Source organism: Primulina eburnea, chromosome 4 (genome assembly GCF_022965805.1).
Source record: "Primulina eburnea isolate SZY01 chromosome 4, ASM2296580v1, whole genome shotgun sequence".
Classification (NCBI taxonomy): domain Eukaryota; kingdom Viridiplantae; phylum Streptophyta; class Magnoliopsida; order Lamiales; family Gesneriaceae; genus Primulina; species Primulina eburnea.
The window spans coordinates 6,500,890-6,521,423 of record NC_133104.1 but is presented as its reverse complement, the minus strand read 5'-3'; the positions used below and the strand labels follow the sequence as shown (position 1 = coordinate 6,521,423).

General features: G+C 35.5%; 1 protein-coding gene across 4 annotated transcripts; it reads left to right on the top strand.

The window, feature by feature from the left end:
* Window positions 1-3,579: 3,579 nt before the first annotated feature.
* LOC140830803 (uncharacterized) lies at window positions 3,580-6,092 on the top strand. Of its 4 annotated transcripts, none has more exons than XM_073194290.1 (3): window positions 3,580-3,738; window positions 4,016-4,287; window positions 5,481-6,092. In XM_073194290.1, exons 2-3 carry the CDS (start codon window positions 4,108-4,110, stop codon window positions 5,652-5,654), a joined length of 354 nt encoding a protein of 117 aa, XP_073050391.1. In that variant the 5' UTR covers window positions 3,580-3,738; window positions 4,016-4,107; the 3' UTR covers window positions 5,655-6,092. The 4 variants fall into 4 exon arrangements, with proteins under 4 accessions (XP_073050391.1, XP_073050393.1, XP_073050392.1 ...); XM_073194292.1 differs by having other exon boundaries at window positions 3,583-3,738; window positions 4,003-4,287; XM_073194291.1 differs by having other exon boundaries at window positions 3,588-3,738; window positions 3,985-4,287.
* Window positions 6,093-20,534: the final 14,442 nt, after the last annotated feature.

Sequence of the window (20,534 nt, the reverse complement as noted above, 5' to 3'; positions counted from 1 at the left end):
GAAAATACACATGGTCATCCACTGAAAGACCAGAAGATCTTTCAGAATAATAAGTTTCAATGTAAAGCATGTTCTCTTGGAAAACTTATTATAAGACCATCACCAGTCAAAATCCAAACTGAATCACCAATGTTTCTTGAACGTATTCAGGGTGATATTTGTGGACCAATCCATCCACCATGTGGACCATTCAGATATTTTATGGTATTGATTGATGCCTCCAGCAGATGGTCACATGTATGTTTATTGTCAACTCGAAATGTTGCATTTGCAAGATTACTTGCTCAAATAATAAAATTGAGGAATCAATTTCCCGATTATACAATCAAGAAAATTAGACTTGATAATGCTGGTGAATTTACTTCCCAGACTTTCAATGATTATTGTATGTCTATGGGAATCATTGTTGAGCATCCTATTGCTCATGTACATACACAGAATGGATTGGCTGAATCATTGATTAAACGTCTGCAAATGATTGCTAGACCAATGATTATGAAAACAAAGCTCCCTATTTCTATATGGGGACATGCAATTTTACATGCTGCTTCATTAATTCGCATCAGACCAAGTGCATATCATAAATACTCCCCATTGCAGCTTGCATTTGGTAAAGAACCAGACATTTCTCATTTGAGAATTTTTGGATGTATGGTGTATGTGCCTATTGCACCACCGCAACGAAAGAAAATGGGACCTCAAAGAAATGTTGGAATTTATATCGGTTATGATAGTCCATCAATCATTCGATATCTTGAACCTCAGACAGGCGACGTGTTCACATCACGTTTCGCTGATTGTCATTTTAATGAGGAAATCTTCTCATGTTAGGGGGAGAACAGAAACATACCGAAAAGGAAATTACATGGTATGTATCATCATTGTTACATCTGGATCCAAGAACAAAACAATGTGAAAAAGGTGTACAACAAATTGTACACTTGCAAAGAATAGCAAATCAAATACCAGATGCATTTGCAGATGCATTTGCAGACACAAAAGGGGTAACTAAATCATATATACATGCTGCAAATGCCCCTGCTCGAATTGAAATTCCAAAGAAACAAATGGAAGATACTCATGATGTCATTAAACGCCTGAAGCGTGGAAGGCCAGTCGGTTCCAAGGATAAAAATCCTCGAAAAAGAAAATTCATAGAGAAACACGATGATCACAAAATAAAGAATGATGTTTCTAAAGAAACACATGATGATCACAAAATAGAGAATGGTGTTCCTGAAGAAACACATGATGATGAAAATGTTCTGTCAGAACCACAAACTGACGAGAATCATGAAATCTCTATCAATTACATTAATACTGGAAAAATATGGAACCGAAAAGATATAGATGAAATTGATGATATATTTTCTTATAATGTGGCAATCGACATCATAAATGATAACGAAGATCATGAACCAAAATCTTTTGATGAATGTAAAAATCGGCAGGATTGGATAAAATGGAAAGATGCCATCCAGGTTGAATTAGATTCGCTAAATAAACGTAATGTTTTTGGACCTATAGTCCTTACACCTGAAGGTGTAAAACCTGTTAGATACAAATGTGTTTTTATTCGAAAGCGAAATGAGAAAAATGAAATAGTAAGATATAAAGCTCGAATTTTTGCACAAGGTTTTTCTCAAAGGCCTGGAATTGATTATGAAGAAACGTATTCTCCTGTGATGGATGCAATTACGTTTCGGTATTTGATTAGCTTGGCGGTATCTGAAAATTTAGAAATGCGTCTTATGGATGTTGTTACAGCTTACTTATATGGATCATTTGATAGTAATATATATATATGAAAATCCTTGAAGGATTTAAGATGCCTGAAGCACAAAGTTCAAAACCCAAGGAATGTTATTCTGTGAAATTACAAAGATCATTATATGGGTTAAAGCAATCAGGTCGAATGTGGTATAATCGACTAAGTGATCACTTGATGAAAAATAGATATGTAAATAATTCAATATGCCCTTGTGTTTTCATTAAGAAAACAACATCCGGATGCATAATTATTGCTGTATATGTTGATGATTTAAACATCATTGGAACGAATAAGTAAATTCAAGAAGTTGTGTCATACTTGAAGGAAGAATTTGAAATGAAGGATCTTGGAAAAACCAAGTATTGTCTGGGTTTACAAATTGAACAAAAAGAATGTGGAATGTTTGTTCACCAGACAAATTATACAGAAAAGATCCTTAAACGTTTTAATATGGATAAAGCAAATCCTTTAAGTACTCCAATGGTTGTTAGATCATTAAACATAGAAAAGGATCCATTCCGTCCATGTGAAGATGATGAAGATATTCTTGGTCCAGAAGTACCATATCTAAGTGTCATTGGTGCCCTTATGTACCTTACAAATTGTACAAAGCCTGATATATCTTTTGCCGTGAATCTGTTGGCAAGATTTAGCACATAACCAACAAAGAGACACTGGAACGGAATTAAACATATATTCCGTTATCTATGAGGAACGACAGACTTGGGACTTTTGTATTCAAAATATGCTAATCCAAGTATAATTGGTTATGCTGATGCTGGATACTTATCTGATCCACACAAGGCACGTTCCCAAACTGGATATGTATTTACTCGTGGAGGCACTGCAATATCTTGGCGTTCACAGAAACAAACGCTTGTAACAACTTCATCAAATCATGCCGAGATTATTGCACAAATGAAGCAAGTCGTGAATGTGTGTGGTTAAAATCAATGACCCAACATATCCAAATCTCATGCGGATTATCATTCGACGAGAAGCCTGTGATACTATATGAAGATAATGCTGCATGTGTTGCTCAAATGAAAGAGGGATACATAAAAAGCGACAGAACTAAACATATTCCTCCTAAGTTCTTCGCATTCACCAAGGAGCAAGAGAAGAATAAATGTATTGATGTTCGTCACATTCAATCAAGTGAAAACTCATCAGATCTCTTCACAAAGGCACTACCTACGACAATATTCAGAAAGCACATATATAATATTGGGATGCGCAATCTACGAAATTTGTGAAGAATTGTTCATGTCAACATCAGGGGGAGTTTACGTGACTGTACTCTTTTTCCCTTACTATGGTTTTTATCCCAATGGGTTTTTCCTAGTAAGGTTTTTAACGAGACAGTATAAAAACACGTAATGAAGACAATCATTATGATCATCATCACAAGGGGGAGTGTTGAAAAATATATTTAAAATGTGTGTATTGAATATTTGAATGTTGAATATTTGAATGTTAAAAATAAGAGTTGTAAATATTGAAAATTAGTGTGTGATGACTGTAGGTAATGATGTATTTTATTTTTGGATTATTTGTAAAGATTTCCTATAAATAGATCTCTCATTTGTGAAGAAAATCATAATTGAGTAGAGAGAAAAATATTATAAAGTGTGTAGTTTGATAAATTTTGAAAATTTGAAATTTTTACTTTTTACCATAAATTTTTATTTTTTCACAACAAATACAGCCTTTCGAAAAATAATACGTTTGCAGAATTTTTATTACAGTCAATTTTCTTTTTTAATAAAAAAATTGAATAATAAATAATTAAATTATGCGGCAAGGAAGGAACATAACAAAGCAACTTAGCCTTCCTTTCTCGGCCGTCCAGTTTTTGTGGACTGCCATTTGTTTCCCTTCCCACTTCAATTTCCAGCATACTCGCACAGATTTTAATTTCTGTATCCACAAATCATTTTAATCTCTTCTCGATTGATCCCTCAAAGGTTTGCGCTACTCCGATTCAGTGTTTCTAATTTCTATATAAATGAATTTTGAAACATTTCATACATACGCTCATTTCCAGTCGGATTGGAAAAAAAATTTTTGGGTTTTGGGTTCTGAATTTTTGACCCAGATGAATTTTTAGAAAGCGTGTGATTTTTTTCTATTACTGTTGTCTTTTGTGAGCAATATGTTTTGATTTGAATTTCACGTTTCAAAGATTCGTAAACTTGTGGGAATATTATCAGGATCTATAAAAGAAACAGGTTTGTGCTGCAGGTGTGTGTGGTCGTATTGTGACTTAAAGGCTGAAGAGCGAGTGGATTGCTTGCCTATAGATATTGAGTGATCCTTTTGAAAAGGGTTTATTAATGTCTCTGAGGATTAAAGTGGTCGTAGATAAGTTTGTACAGGAGTTGAAGGAGGCTTTGGATGCAGACATACAGGATAGGATTATGAAGGAAAGGGAGATGCAGAGTTACATCGAGGAACGTGAACGAGAAGTTGCTGAACGTGAAGCTGCCTGGAAAGCGGAACTTTCGCGCCGGGAGGTACCTTCCTAATCATTGTGCTTTGGAAGTGAAGATTTAATTTTATCTCCTTGACAAAGTTCATAGTGTTTTACTTGCTTTGGACTCTCTTTTTTGCTGGTATCCTGTTGTAATTAGCCTATTTCCCTTGATACAAGTTGTGGTTTATTCTTTTCCTTTTAGGGACTGATCAGCCCTTTTAAGGTATCGACCAAAATTTGTCATGTTATATAATAAGTAAAAAAAGGTTCTTTTCGTGTGAAACCGGTACAAAAAGTAGCGGCCATTAGAGTTTTTCATCTCCCTATTGTTTGAGTTTTTAGCTTTCTGCTTGTCTATCATTTTCTTGGTTGTCTGCTGATGCGCATATGAAAGTTCTCAAACAGTTGGTAATAATCCATGCTCATAGATTTCATAGATAGCCAAAACTTGTGTGGTTTCTGAGTCAAACTTTTAACATCAGCGTGTGTGTGTAGCGAGAAAAATAAGATGCTTCATCAGGCCTATATTTTGTAGCAGTATGAAGACTTGTCATATCCAAAATTTAGTCTCAGGTAGTTCTAAGTTGGGGGTAGAGTTTCTATAAGAGTCTGATTTGTCATGCGTACTAATGAGTATTTAGGGATTTGTTGAGAGCCGCCCTGAAATGAAAATGAGTACATATTATCCTTCCCATGAGTGCTTCTGTGGTGCCCTTCAATTTTTTGTTATCCGTTGGTATTGATGGGAAAATTTCACTGAATACTTGCATGGAGAACACTTGAATGTCACAGAACATCTGAGTTTTCTGGTCACGTACCATTAGCCAGCCTCCTTGGACATTTCGACGTTTTTACGTGTATGCGTTGAAGATACATTTTAATTATGCATTTACATAAATATATACATTAATAGTCTTCTGCTGTCATTCTAAATTTTTTATGCTCCTACAAAAGACATTATTAGATCTTAGTTTATTGAGTTGGTGGCAAAAGAATATTCTATGGTGCACACAATGTTACCTATCTGAGCTGCACTTGCTTACAATTTGTAAGTTTGTTAACCTCCCTCTCATAAGTGTAGAGCATATTCGAAGTTCTTAAAATGTTCATACCATCAGCAAGATCCTAAGCCATGCTTTTACTCGAACTTTCAGCCCACATGAGAAATATAAATAATATTCGGATAAACACGACAACCATTTCTGTACCTTAATGATTTCTTATATTGAGCAGGCAGAGATTGCTAGGCAAGAAGCAAGGCTGAAGATTGAAAGAGAAAATCTTGAGAAAGAGAAGAGCGTGTTGATGGGGACTGCGTCAAATCAAGATAATCAAGATGGAGCTCTTGAAATAACCGTGAGTGGTGAGAAGTATCGCTGCCTCAGATTTGCAAAGGCAAAGAAATGAGACATTACAGAGATCGCAACTCCATATTGCATATTCTAGTTGCTTCTAATTTGGAAACCAACTGATTGCTATGGACTCCTACATTCCCAGAAGATATACACTATTAAACAGGCCTCCCATCATGTTGTCTCGTGATTGTTGATCGAAGAACCACAACAGAACATATATAGGCAATGTGTTCGGCCGCGTTTGTTGATTGGTGTCGTGTGGCATCTATGAAAAAAGAAATTGGAGAGCATGGTGTGGAGGATTATGCAAGAAATAATCATATTTTAACTCAGTGTTTGTTTACTCTATCAATTTGAAAGTTTATACTCCTTGTATGTTTTTTCTGTAAATATTAGTGATCCAAAAAATTTAGATGACGTTTAATTGGAGAGTAGATCCATTTGTTGCCATGAAATCCTGCATGAATTAATAGATGCAGCCGTGTTTTATATATATATATATATATATATATATATATATATATATATATATATATATATATATATATATATATATATATATATATATATAAAACAGAATAATGTAGTATTTTTTTAAAAACAAATTGTAGAATATGAGCAAAATGTTGGATTAAACAGGGATATGTAATTTTATATTTGTATCCACCGATGCCTAATATTTTAATTGCATTATTTTCCTTCATTTAACTATATAAAATGCATAATTAACTCTTCAATTGCATCAATTAACTTTTTAAAACTTAATTATGCTTTTAATTGCATCATTTTCCTTCATTTAACTATATAGAACACATAATTAACTACATCAATTGCGTCAACTAATTTTTTAACTTAATTAATTGCATCGGTCTTAAAATATTAAATAATCAGTTTTTTAAAAAACAAAATTTTAATTAAAATAAAGAAAAAACTGTTCTTGATACTATGACTGAAAACATATAATTAAGTCATATTTATTTTAAGTGGATTTAAACATATGAAGACGTCAACTACAAAGAACAGCAGCTTCCTACACAATACGCAAATAATGACTGCCCAAATTAAACATTTGCTCAGGGTTAACGAAATGAGAGATATTCAATGTGTGATAAATTCGAGGATTAATTGGAAATGCATTTGTCCAGTTATATTACTTGCTAACTTACGTTGGTGGACTGGGAGATTCTAGATATGTTAACATTGAAGAGAATGTGAATATGTTTTTGTCTATCTTATCATATCAATAAAAAAAAATTGAATATTGCTCATGATTATATACGCAATGGTCAAACAATTAGCGCTCATTCCCATGAAATTCTACTATTAGTTCATACAATTCTACTTGTGAAGCCTATCGTAGTAGATGCAGTACCTGCAGTGACGAGTAAGAATGGCAATGGGCAAGGCCTTCCCCATCCCCGTCCCAATCGCTGTTTTTTCTAATCGAAGATTCCCAATTTAATCTCCGTAGAGATTAAGTCTGTTGGATAAATGAAGTTTTCCCGAAGAGGGAATAAGAGGAAGAGTGAGGAGTTGTAAAGGGAAGTGGGATGTCTCAAATGTGGTTTGTCCCACATTGAGAAAATCACCAAATGAAGTGTCCCTAATAAGCTCCAAGTTTGAATAGGGGTTTGGGCCCCAAGGGGTACCAGAAGTTTTTAGAAGGGGGAAGACGCTAATAGGCTGTGTCTCGGTGAAACACGCGCGCGCTCGTCTCGTCTCGGTGCGGTGTGGTCTTTGACCAAAGTTAATCTTTTTAGACCAAATTTATTTGGAAGCTAAATGTTAACTCAACATGGATGCACACAAGGGTGCATGGTGCGCACTCGGACAGAACTGGCCGCGCGGGGGCGCCACATCCCGCGCGGATGCGAGCATGTCACTGGAATGTGTGCGTTCGTCCAGAATAGGGCGCGCAGCTTCTCGCACGGGCGCGCGCGCCTTACTGTGCGTGCGCTGCACAATTACAGTGTATCGCGCGCGGCTGCGCGCGCAACGCTGATTCTGGAAAAATGCGCGTCCTTTGGCGGTCATGGCATCAGTTTTTCGCCCCAACCAATGTATCCCTTGCCTAGAATGGTGTCTCTTCGAAGCATCCGGTCTGGAGAAATGTGTCTCCTCTACGTGTCCGGTGACCATCTATAAATAAATCCTATCACCACATTTCGAAGGCTGCTGATCATCTTGCCTTGCATTACTTCTTGTCATTTTGCTGCATTCAATTTTTCGAAATACTTGAGATATCTTGCATATAATTCGTTCGCTGATATCAAGGCTTTGTGTGCTGCAAAGTTTTGATTTGAAGTCGTTGTATCTTGGGGACGATTGCCTGAAACGTATAGCACTTTGATACGGGCAATTTCGTCTTGCGGACAAAGGAGAATCCTTGCCTCGACTTAATACTTTTGCTGCTGTTGTTCGAGATTCAAGACGCATATTTCAGATTCGACGAGAAGAGGTAACAACAATCGCAAGACGAAATTTATTATTTACTCTCTTCTCGTTTCTGAAGAATGTCAACTCCTCCTACCGTTCCTGCGCCAATGCCTACCGTCTCTACTGCTCCTGCTCATGGAGAAAAGCCTGCGAAGTTCAATGGTGCCGACTTCAAACGTTGGCAGCAGAAAATGCTATTCTACCTCACAACACTAAGCCTATCTCGATTCCTTAAAGAGGATTCCCCTGTCATTGATGTGGACGATGATGACTCCCAACGAAGATCTGCTGTGGATGCGTGGAACCACAGTGACTTTCTTTGCCGCAACTACATTCTAAACGGACTAGACGACACGCTTTACAGTGTCTACTGCTCTGTCAAGACCGTCAAGGAACTATGGGAATCCTTGGAAAAGAAATACAAGACAGAAGACGCGGGCATCAAGAAATTCGTAGTTGGCAAATTCCTTGACTTCAAAATGGTGGACGCCAAATCCGTAATAAGCCAAATACAACAAATTCAAATTATAATTCATGATTTGTTGGCAGAAGGAATGGAAATCAATGAACCATTTCAAGTGGCGGCCATCATAGAGAAGTTGCCACCAATGTGGAAAGACTTCAAGAACTACCTTAAGCACAAGCGCAAGGAGTTGAAACTTGAAGATCTGATTGTGCGGCTTCGAATCGAAGAAGACAGTCGTACTTCTGAAGCCAAGTCATACAAAAGAACAATGGAGGCCGAGGCCAAAGCCAATCTAACAGAATCGAGCACTAGCCACAAAAGAAAGCGTCCTCAAAATGAAAAGCGAGGGCAGACCAAGAAATTCAAAGGAACTTGCTACAACTGTGGCAAGCCGAATCATATGGCCAAGGACTGTCGTCTTCCAAGGAAAGACAACAAAAATCAGAATCCAAGGCAAGCCAATGTCATCGAAGATAGGAATGTACCAATAGACCTATCACGACTTGATCTATCCGCAGTTGTGTTTGAAACCAACTTGGTGGATAATCCAAGGGAATGGTGGGTAGATACCGGATCAACTAGCCACATATGTGCTGAAAAAGAAATGTTCTCATCCTACACTACTGTAAGTGATAGGAAATTGTTTATGGGAAACTCCACGACGTCTGAAGTCGTAGGAATTGGCAAAGTGGTGTTGAAGATGACTTCCGGCAAAGAGATGACATTGTTGAATGTGCTGCATGTGCCAGACATTCGAAAGAACTTGGTTTCTGGATCGTTGTTGAGTAAGGCGGGTTTTAAACTCGTGTTTGAGTCGGACAAGTTTGTCCTTACTAAGGCTGGTGTATTTGTAGGCAAATGGTACCAAGATAATGGACTCTTTAAGTTGAATGTAATGAATGTTATCCGCCAAGAGGCGAAGAATAAAGTGAATGATTCTGTTTATTTGTTTGAAAGTTCTAATTTATGGCATGAAAGATTAGGACATGTTAACTTCAACACGCTACAAAAACTTGCGAACTTAAATGTAATACCTGCATTTAAAAGAAATCCACAAGATAAGTGTGAGATTTGTGTTGAAGCAAAGATGGCCAAAGCTCCATTTCATTCTGTGACAAGAAGTACGAATCCACTTGATTTAATTCACACCGACGTATGTGATTTAAAGTTTGTGCAAACTCGAGGTGGGAATAAGTACTTCATAACTTTCATTGATGATTGCACAAGGTTCTGTTACGTCTACTTGTTGAAAAGTAAAGATGAAGCTAAAGAAGCCTTCAAAAATTATAAGAATGAGGTTGAGAATCAATTGAGTACAAAGATCAAAATGATTCGAAGTGATAGAGGTGGAGAGTATGTTGCTCCATTTGAAGAATTGTGCATTAATTTTGGCATAATTCATCAAACAACAGCACCATACTCACCTCAATCAAATGGAGTTGCAGAACGTAAAAATCGTACTCTTAAGGAGATGATGAATGCGTTGTTGATAAATTCGGGCTTACCTCAAAACTTGTGGGGGGAAGCAATATTATCTGCAAACCACATTCTTAATAAAATACCACACAAAGGGAAAGATGAAACTCCATATGAGTTATGGAAGGGTCACAAACCATCTTATAAATACCTAAAAGTGTGGGGGTGTTTGGCTAAAGTAGAGATACCAAAGCCAAAACAAGTTAAGATTGGACCCAAAACCGTTGACTGCATTTTTATTGGATATGCCTACAATAGTAGTGCATATAGGTTTTTGGTGCATAAGTCAATGATTCCTGATATTAATGAAGGAACAATTATGGAATCAAGGAATGAAATATTCTTTGAAAACAACTTTCCTTGTAAGGAAAGAAAAGAAGGTTCCACTAAACGGTCTTTTGAGTCTACTATTGATTCTAAAGAAGTAAATGAAGAACCAAGACGTGGAAAGAGAGCAAGAATTGAAAAGTCCTTTGGTCCTGACTTCATGACTTACATGTTGGATGATGAACCAATAACTATTCAAGAAGCTCTATCCAATCCCGAAGCTCCTTTATGGAAAGAAGCTATAAATGATGAAATAGAATCCATCATGCATAATCATACGTGGGAGTTGACTGATCTCCCTCCGGGTTGTAAGCCTTTAGGATGCAAGTGGATCCTTAAAAGGAAATACAAAGAAGATGGATCTATAGATAAATATAAAGCCCGATTGGTGGCTAAGGGATTCAAACAAAAAGAAGGATATGACTTCTTTGACACATACTCTCCAGTTACTAGGATTACATCCATTCGTGTTCTCATTGCTATTGCTGCATTGCATAACCTTGAGATTCACCAAATGGATGTAAAGACAGCCTTCTTGAATGGCGAACTGGAAGAAGAAATCTACATGGAACAACCCGAGGGGTTTGTTGTTCCTGGACAAGAAAAGAAGGTGTGTAAACTTGTCAAGTCACTATACGGACTCAAACAAGCACCTAAGCAATGACATGAAAAATTTGACAAAACAATGAAGTCAAATGGTTTCAAAATCAACGAATGTGATAAATGCGTTTATATCAAAGGTAGTGCAAGTGCTTATGTCATTGTATGCATTTATGTAGACGACATGTTGATTATGGGAAGTAATCATGAGTTGATTATAGATGCCAAGAATATGTTGAAAAGGTCTTTCGATATGAAAGACATGGGGTTGTGTGATATCATATTAGGGATTAAAATCTCTAGAATACCTGAAAGAATAGTGTTATCACAAACTCACTATGTTGAAAAGGTACTTGAAAGATTCAGTACCTTAAACATTCGACCTGCTAGGACTCCTATAGATTTAGGTGTTCATTTGGCAAAGAATAGAGGAGAACCCATCTCACAACTTGAATATGCAAGGATCATTGGTAGTCTAATGTACTTGACTAACTGTACTCGTCCAGATCTTGCATATTCAGTGAATAAGTTAAGTAGGTTCACAAGTAATCCAAGTAAGGATCATTGGAAAGCCTTAACGAGAGTGCTTGGATATTTGAAATATACGTTGAAATATGGTTTGATATATTCAAAATATCCTGCAGTTCTAGAAGGATATTGTGATGCCAATTGGATATCTGACACAAAAGACTCCAAGTCCACTAGTGGATATGTATTCACAATAGGTGGAGGAGCGGTGTCATGGAAATCGTCTAAGCAAACGTGTATAGCTCGATCCACTATGGAATCCGAGTTCATAGCATTAGACAAAGCTGGGGAAGAAGCCGAATGGCTAAGAAACTTCCTAGAGGATATTCCTTGTTGGAATAAGCCAGTGCCTTCCATTAACATTCATTGCGATAGTCAATCGGCAATAGGAAGAGCACAAAGCAGTATGTACAATGGTAAGTCTCGTCACATTAGACAGAGACATAATACCATAAGACAATTGATCTCGAATGGGGTTATTTCTGTTGAATATGTGAAATCAAAGGAAAACCTAGCGGATCCGTTTACTAAAGGTATAAATAGAGATCAAATGTACAAGCTGTTGAGAGGAATGGGCTTAAAACCCACAAAATAAAATATTTATAGCGGTAACCCAACCTTGTGAAGTGGAGATCCCATGACCTTGGTTCAATGGGACAACTAAGTTATAAATATTAGTTTGAGTACTTGGAATAAATAAAGGCTCATTCCTATAAAGTCCAAGTAGAAAAGACCTGCAACATGTGGTGAGGTTAAGTCTTCTTTTAATGATTCCTATACCTAAGAGGTAGAGTATGGCAGGATACTCTAGATATGAGATCACCTATATAAGTGAGAAGTAATGGCCGCTTCAATGGAAAACACTTATGAATCTAAGATATGGTCCAGGGCCGAAACGGACACAACGTGAGAACAAGAATATGTTAGAGTTATTATTGTGTAAATACTATTGACTTGGTTTACATAAACGGTTGACTAGTTCAAGACATCGTGTCACTACTCAACTAGTAAATCCTATGGTATATTACTAAGGAAGGTTCAAAGTCAAAAACTACCTATCCTAATGCAATAATAATTCACAAGAGCTTTCAAGTAAATCTGTATACATGCATTAAGTTCATTTATGTGGGGGATTGTTGGATAAATGAAGTTTTCCCGAAGAGGGAATAAGAGGAAGAGTGAGGAGTTGTAAAGGGAAGTGGGATGTCTCAAATGTGGTTTGTCCCACATTGAGAAAATCACCAAATGAAGTGTCCCTAATAAGCTCCAAGTTTGAATAGGGGTTTGGGCCCCAAGGGGTACCAGAAGTTTTTAGAAGGGGGAAGACGCTAATAGGCTGTGTCTCGGTGAAACACACACGCGCGCGCGCGCTCGTCTCGTCTCGGGTCGGGTCGGTGCGGTGCGGTGCGGTCTTTGACCAAAGTTAATCTTTTTAGACCAAATTTATTTGGAAGCTAAATGTTAACTCAACATGGATGCACACAAGAGTGCATGGTGCGCACTCGGACAGAACTGGCCGCGCGGGGGCACCACATCCCGCGCGAATGCGAGCATGTCACTGGAATGTGTGCGTTCGTCCAGAATAGGGCGCGCGGGCGCGCGCGCCTTACTGTGCGTGCGCTGCACAATTACAGTGTATCGCGCGCGGCCGCGCGGCTGCGCACGCAACGCTGATTCTGGAAAAATGCGCGTCCTTTGGCGGTCATGGCATCAGTTTTTCGCCCCAACCAATGTATCCCTTGCCTAGAATGGTGTCTCTTCGAAGCATCCAGTCTGGAGAAATGTGTCTCCTCTATGTGTCCGGTGACCATCTATAAATAAATCCTATCACCACATTTCGAAGGCTGCTGATCATCTTGCCTTGCATTACTTCTTGTCATTTTGCTGCATTCAATTTTTCGAAATACTTGAGATATCTTGCATATAATTCGTTCGCTGATATCAAGGCTTTGTGGTACTGCAAAGTTTTGATTTGAAGTCGTATCTTGGGGATGATTGCCTGAAACGTATAGCACTTTGATACGAGCAATTTCGTCTTGCGGACAAAAGAGAATCCTTGCCTCGACTTAATACTTTTGCTGCTGTTGTTCGAGATTCAAGACCCATATTTCAGATTCGACGAGAAGAGGTAACAACAAAGTCTTCGTTGGGCCTTCATACACGTTTCTATCTAATTGGTTTGAAAATTCAAATCTTAATTTCGCGGACATTAAATTTTGGGAAATTTTCTTAAATAACCTCCACCAAATTATTACAATCAATTTTAGCTTTCAATTAAGTTAATTTATCAAAATAATCTTTTTATTATATCAAATTACAAAGATATCCTTTAAAACCTACTCACCATCAATTTTTCTCTCAATCTTTTTTCTTCTCACATCAATTCCATGAGTCCTAGGCTTTGAAGCACATCTATTTTAGTTCTTCAAACATATATGAATTTCATTTTTTTGTCCACCTAATTTTTTTACAAAAATAATGATTACCTTTTTGTTTATAATAATATATATGCATACGTATATAGCAAAACAGTTTTGTTTCTGTCAAATTGTTGAATATATTGACTCCAATAAAATTTCCTAATTTTGATTTTAATTTTTTATAATTTGACTTGAATATTGTCATGATTTTTCCATAATTTTAAGTTTTTTTAATTAAAAATATTTTTAAGTTGGAATAAGTGGATGATTTGCGATTTATTGCAATTGGTGTGAAGCTGCCTCTTTATTTATTTATTTTTTCTTGATAACCAGGCACTAAAGAATTGAGCAAATAATTTAGAATAAAAAAGGGTAAAGTAGGATATTTCAATTATATAAGATATAATGTAAAATGTTTAGGTATAAAAGGTTTTTTTTTTTTTTAAATTATGACACCTAATCAATTTCTCTTAAATTTTCATCCTAGTCCTCATTCTCATTTCAAATAATTTAGAAATAGTAACAAGGTGCGTCGAATTTGTCAGCATCATCCACGACCTGAAGTGAATTAAATCATTTTCAACATCACCGCTTCAAATATCAGTTGAATTAACCAAAAAAATCTTCAAAATAATTTAAAGAATATTGATACAATAATCCAATTACATATATAAATACCGATATTACCTAAACAATACAACATTTTTTAATTCATGATTTTAATAAACAAAAAAGATGAAATCAAATACTTATCATGAGACGAAGAGTTGAATTATAAACTAGATTTGAATGTTACTAATATTACTTAAACAATATAAATTTTTGTAATTCATGATTTTAATAAACAAAAAATATGAAATATTATGAGGTAACGAAGTGGATAATGAACGAGATTTGAATGTTATGATTTGATTTTTTTTGTTAATTATTTAAAAAATCGTTATTATTATTAGTAGTAATGATATTAATATAAGGGATTTCGGGGCAAGTTTGGGCATGAGTATAACATTATCATACACATTTTCAATTTGCTTGAGGATTTGAAAATCCCCAAACCCGCCCCATTTCGGGTTTTCCCCAAGGAGACCCAAACCCGTGGAAAAAATTGTCGTCCCTGATGACGAGACATGAAAATGATTCAAGGTAATATTTACTTATTCTTAATATTTTGTTTTTCAAAATTGAGATTTTCATAAAAGAATCAAAATATTTTATGTGAATCATCCTAATATGTTTAACATTGAAGGGTTGTCTCGGTGCATTGGATGATACATATGTAAACGTCCATGTACCGATTTCGGAGAAGGAAAAATACATTTCAAGAAAAAAAACTGCGACAGTGAATATTTTGGGTGTCTGCAAACGAGATATGAGCTTCATTTACATGTTTACTGAGTAGGAAGGATCAGCGGCAGATGCCAGAGTTCTCCAAAATGCATTAACACGTCACGATGGACTAAAAGTGGAAAGAAATCTCATAAAATATTTTGTGAAATCTTTTCACGTGATTGCTACACCACATGTTAACATTAATGTTTAAATTTATTTGTTCTGACAAAAAAATAAGGGTAAACTTGCAATAACTCCCCATCTCCAAACTTAACTTTCTCATTACTCCTCATCCCTTCAAATCTTTATTTGAGCTCCCCAAATTTTTAAAATTTCCAAAAATATCCTCAATCCTCATAATTATGGTACGTGTCATTGTTTTACCTATACAACATGTTCTTAAAGGCATATAGCCTAAAGACATGTAGCTACGCAAAGTTTCTAGCCTATATACCATTTCAGATGATCGATTTTTTTATTTTTATTTTTCGTAAATGGCCCATCAGTATTCTGTATAATAAACTCAACAATTTACCTATTTGACCGGAGTGTCGTTGGGTTGTATCCACCGGGTTTCACAGACTGCTCTTCACAGCCTAATCACGCAGTCGCAACAGATGGTTCTTGACGTAGATTCCTTGAACAGCACCTAGCACAACCATGTTTCCTTTCTTATCTCATGGTGTATAATAAAAATAGTTCAATTTGAAAATAATACATGAGAGGGGCAACAAGCTTTGGTTTTTTTTATTCAAACCTACAAACTATTATTACATAGTAACATCCTATAGAGAAGGAGGAACTTTCTTAGCTACCTATAATAGCCGAAGTTGCAACACACATAAACAAGTAAGAGAAAAATATTACAATTTGTTTGAAAGAAAATGAAGAGATTGAATGTTATCTTCATCTTCCTTCTACCTTGGTATTTATAGAAGTCTTGGTTGATTTGAAATTCGGACTTCAATTATTGTGAATTTGTCTGTCAGTTGTGGCCGACAACATCTTGTGAGTGGTGGTCCCTTCAATCACTATTTGGTGGCTTTTGTTTAATGGGTCGTTGATTTGTCCATCTTTCCACTGGCTAGTGGAATCGTCTTTTAGTGGGGGTCCATCCTCCACTAATGGAGTGGTTGGATCACATGTCTACTTTTCTTTGTTGGGAAATCTTTTGTTTTGTATTGTCCCTAAGGAAATTGTTTTTTGTGTGGTCCTTCACTAATTGATCATGTTTCTGCAATATGCTTCAAGTCCGATCTGGGCCTAAAGCTTTTGCCAAATTCTGGTTTTTTTTGATTCGGACATTTTGGACAAGTGTTTTTTGATCATCTTCCCACATTAGCCATATTAAAAATTTCCGACGAGTTTCTTTGCTCCCCGACAGCTTGCTATTCCACAGAAAATTTCTCTTTTTTTCAAACAGGTCTTCTGCAAAACTTGTTGTTTTTTTCTGTCATAGTATTTAACATGAATGATTCATTTACAGAATTATGATAAAACTTAAATAGAAACTTGACTTTGTCAATATCAGTTAGACAAACCCATAGATTCCATGCTCTTCTGTTATAGATGTCATATTTAGTTATTGAAGCAACAAGGGGTGTTTCTTCTGTTGGAGGATCCTTGAAAAAATTTTAAACATTTGTGTCTGGCTTCCTTAGCTTGATAAAATGAAAGGCTTTGTGTGAGTATTTTCTTACTGGTTCTGGTGCTGTACTGAAAATGTATAACTCCAGAATTTCTCCTTTGGACAAATAGTTGTTGTTTTCCCATGTTTCATGAACAGCTTCATGGATCCAATTTGGTAAATTTGAGATTTTTGGGAAGCTGGTGATGTAGTATAAATCGAGGCAAGAGCTCCGAATTCATACCATTCTTTTACCTCATTTGGATATGAATGTGATTTCATCCATACATGGTATATTTCCTGATACATCAACCCTAATTGTGGTTGGGTTAATGTTTATTTTCTTTTTAAAATTTCTTCCAGTTATGTTGATATACCTGAAATGGAGAAATTGTAGTTTCATTAGTATCATCCTTAGATTTACCCTTTTCTGTATTAGGTTTGAAATTAATCTTTTTCTCTCCAATCCATGAGGTGAAGGGTTGAATTGAAGACTCAAGAAAAGGATTTGGAGTTTCAAATTTCTTTTTTTCAGTCGACTCATTTGGGGATAATCCCGACGTAACACTTGTGCTAGAGGTATTTGAATCTCCTGCTCCAGGTATAGAGCTTGTACTCGAAAACTCTACATTTGAGTAACAAGTGGCTTCTCAATGCCTTGAAGGATAGGCCTTTGCATTACAAACCATAATTGAGTATAAACCTGTAAACATCTTGTAACTCGATCAGAGACTATTTTCTTATCAGCTTGTTGTAGACTACCCACAACTTCTGCATTTAGAGCAAGCTTGTAGAACTCGTTTTGAAGCATTTCAAGATATTCCCTCAAATGCCTCTGCATTTTTATGATGTCATCGATGTCACCGCTGTCAATCTCTTGTTAAAAAACCTGCAAAATTATTTTCATGAGATTTAATAATCACAATATCAAAAATATTATTTTGACATAAAGCTTGCTATCTTAATAATCTAGCCTTATCGGGTTTAGATTCTATTCTATATTCAAGAAAGCTTTTACCAGTGTGCTATTAACTTTTAAAGTAAATTTATTTGCTAGTAAAATAATGATCATTTTTCAAAAGCTTTTTTTACTGTATAAAATTCATTTTCGTTGATATGTCATTTTATGGCCTCTACTTCTGAGAAAAGTCAACTGCAATACCTGCATAGTTGTTCTCCTTCTGGCGTGAGCTTGGTTAAAACTGTCGTCCACCAATGATCACTGACATCTGTGTATAATACCAAACCATCTTCATCTTGTGTGTTATTCCGTCTATATGAATTTAGCATCTTTTTTAGTAATGGACTAAATACTTTTCTGTGTTTTTATAGGTTTCTTAATGAAAATCTCAGCAAAATTAACAATTCCTAAACTATGTGTTCCTGCAAAATTATTGCAGGCTCATCGATTTCTATTCTGAAAAATTCAATCTTTCTTGTGACAATGACTGCTTTCTTTTTTAGATAGAACCAGTCCTTCTTTCTTACAAACTTCAGAGAAAATTTCTAAATGTTTGATATGTTCTTCCGTATTTTTAGACGCTATTAAAACATCATCAATTTAAAAAAAACTTAAATTTGAAATAATCTTTAAATAGATTGTCCATTTTTTTTTTGAAATATCTGGGGTAAATTAGCCAATCTAGGGTAACACTTCTCAAATATAGTGTTCTTGGTTTCCCAAAACTTATTCCACTTCTCGCATAAGGATGAGATCTAAAACTCTTCCTCTTCTGCCTTTATAGTTACTTCCAATAATTGTTGGAAGATCATTTTCTTCACAATACAAAGGAGAACGTTTGTTAATACATATTAATCTTTTGTAATGCTGTCATATGACACTATCATGCCAATTTTCCTTTGAAAAAAGAGGCTTTTCGTGCCAACGTATCTGGATCTCCAAGGACATATTCTCTTATTATCATTTCTCTCCAGGGACTTGGAATTTTGGCGAAGAAAATTTGCATTGCTATATTTTTCTCGACCCCTAAATTCAATATGTATTTAGTGAATAACATAATATATTCATCCACTAAACATATGTCATGTAATTCAAGACTATACAGAGCTTGAGTTTATTTATTTTTCTTATCTGTATCTTGTGCTTTAAAAAAGGTATTCATTCTTCCGGTTTTTTCATTGAGAGATTCTCCGGCTAGGACTAACTCTTTGGTTTCTACCGATGTCATGTCCCACGCAATTTTAACTGATCTCATAATACTCATTTCTAAAAGTTTAATGAATCATTTTCTGTTAAGATCAAGTGTTCCTGCTGTGATTCTCATAGCATGTATAGGTTCTAAAATAGATTCCCCGTAGGGTGTTTGATGCAAAGGAATTTTATTTTTCTTTGACCTTGTTCCCACTGGTAGGGGTGGGCAACGGTAGGTTTGGTTCGGTTTTACTTTACAATGGTTCGATTTTCTGGTTTTCGATTTTGAATATATCTAGTCCAAACCGAACCTTTTACTACGGTTCGGTTCGGTTTTTTTGTAATACGATTCGGTTTATACGGTCGATTATGTACGGTTAGCTAAAATTTGTTACGAAATAAAATTATACGTCACTTTATACCTTTAAAATCTAAATCATAGTGTTTTTCAAACATCTAATTTGTGGGACTTAATTTTTTATATAAAAAATTAAAGAAATATTTACAGAAAAAAAAGAAAACATCGACTGATAAGTGGTGAGAAAGAAGAAAAAACGATTGGATGGAAAATTGAGGGTTAATGATACTAAGTTCTTAAATTTTAATAGGCTCATTATATATAAAAAGTCTTATATTTAACAATAATATGACCCATTATACATAAAAAACCTTATACTTAACAATAATATGGCCGGTTCGGTTTTTTGGTTTTTTCGGGGATTTAAATCGAAAACCGAATTTCATAAATTTTAAAAGCATAACCAACCGAAAAACCGATAAAACCGAACCATTTAAACCGAATTATTTGGTTCGGTCGGTTTTTTCGGTTTTTCAGATTTTATGCCCACCCCTACCCACTAGGTGTGATTTTCCGCCAGTATGAAAATCTGGTTGGGTTTCTCTCATATTTATATTCTGAGATCTAATACTTTCACTTTGTGGTTCCTGAGAAGATGACCAGGTTATAGTGGGTGGTTCACCTCTAGTTGTGTTCATCTTTAGATCTACAACCTTGAGATTTGCGAAAGATTCTGCAAGGTCTTGGAGATCCTCGAGACTAATCCTCTCTAAATTCGTCATCAGATTAATTTTTTTTCTGAGAATATTTTAATTATGTTGATCATTTTTTCTTCTTCAGTTAAAGATTTTGGCATTACTTTGGTCTTCCCCTCTTTGGTTTAATAAGGGTTATGTACTAAAGGATGGTGGCAACCTTCCTTCTGAAGTCTTTTTATTAGAACTTGATTATTGTTCTAGATTTTGAATTCTTGTTTGAATCTCCTTTAATATACCAATAATTTCTTCCTGGTTTTTAAAGATTTTCTCCATATTTTGTGTACAAAATATAGCATATTGCCATAATTTTGTACTGTTTTTTGAATTTCTCTAAGATCTCCGGAAAGTTTAGAGAAATCCGATACTATTTGTAGGAACTTATTATTTTGTATCATAAGTTTACCTTAAGACTCTGATAAGTTTTCTTTTGTTCTTTTTATATAACCTTGGTTAGATATTCCTGATTCAAATATTCCAAAGTTTTGAATAAATCTTGAAAATAATTAATCTTGAAC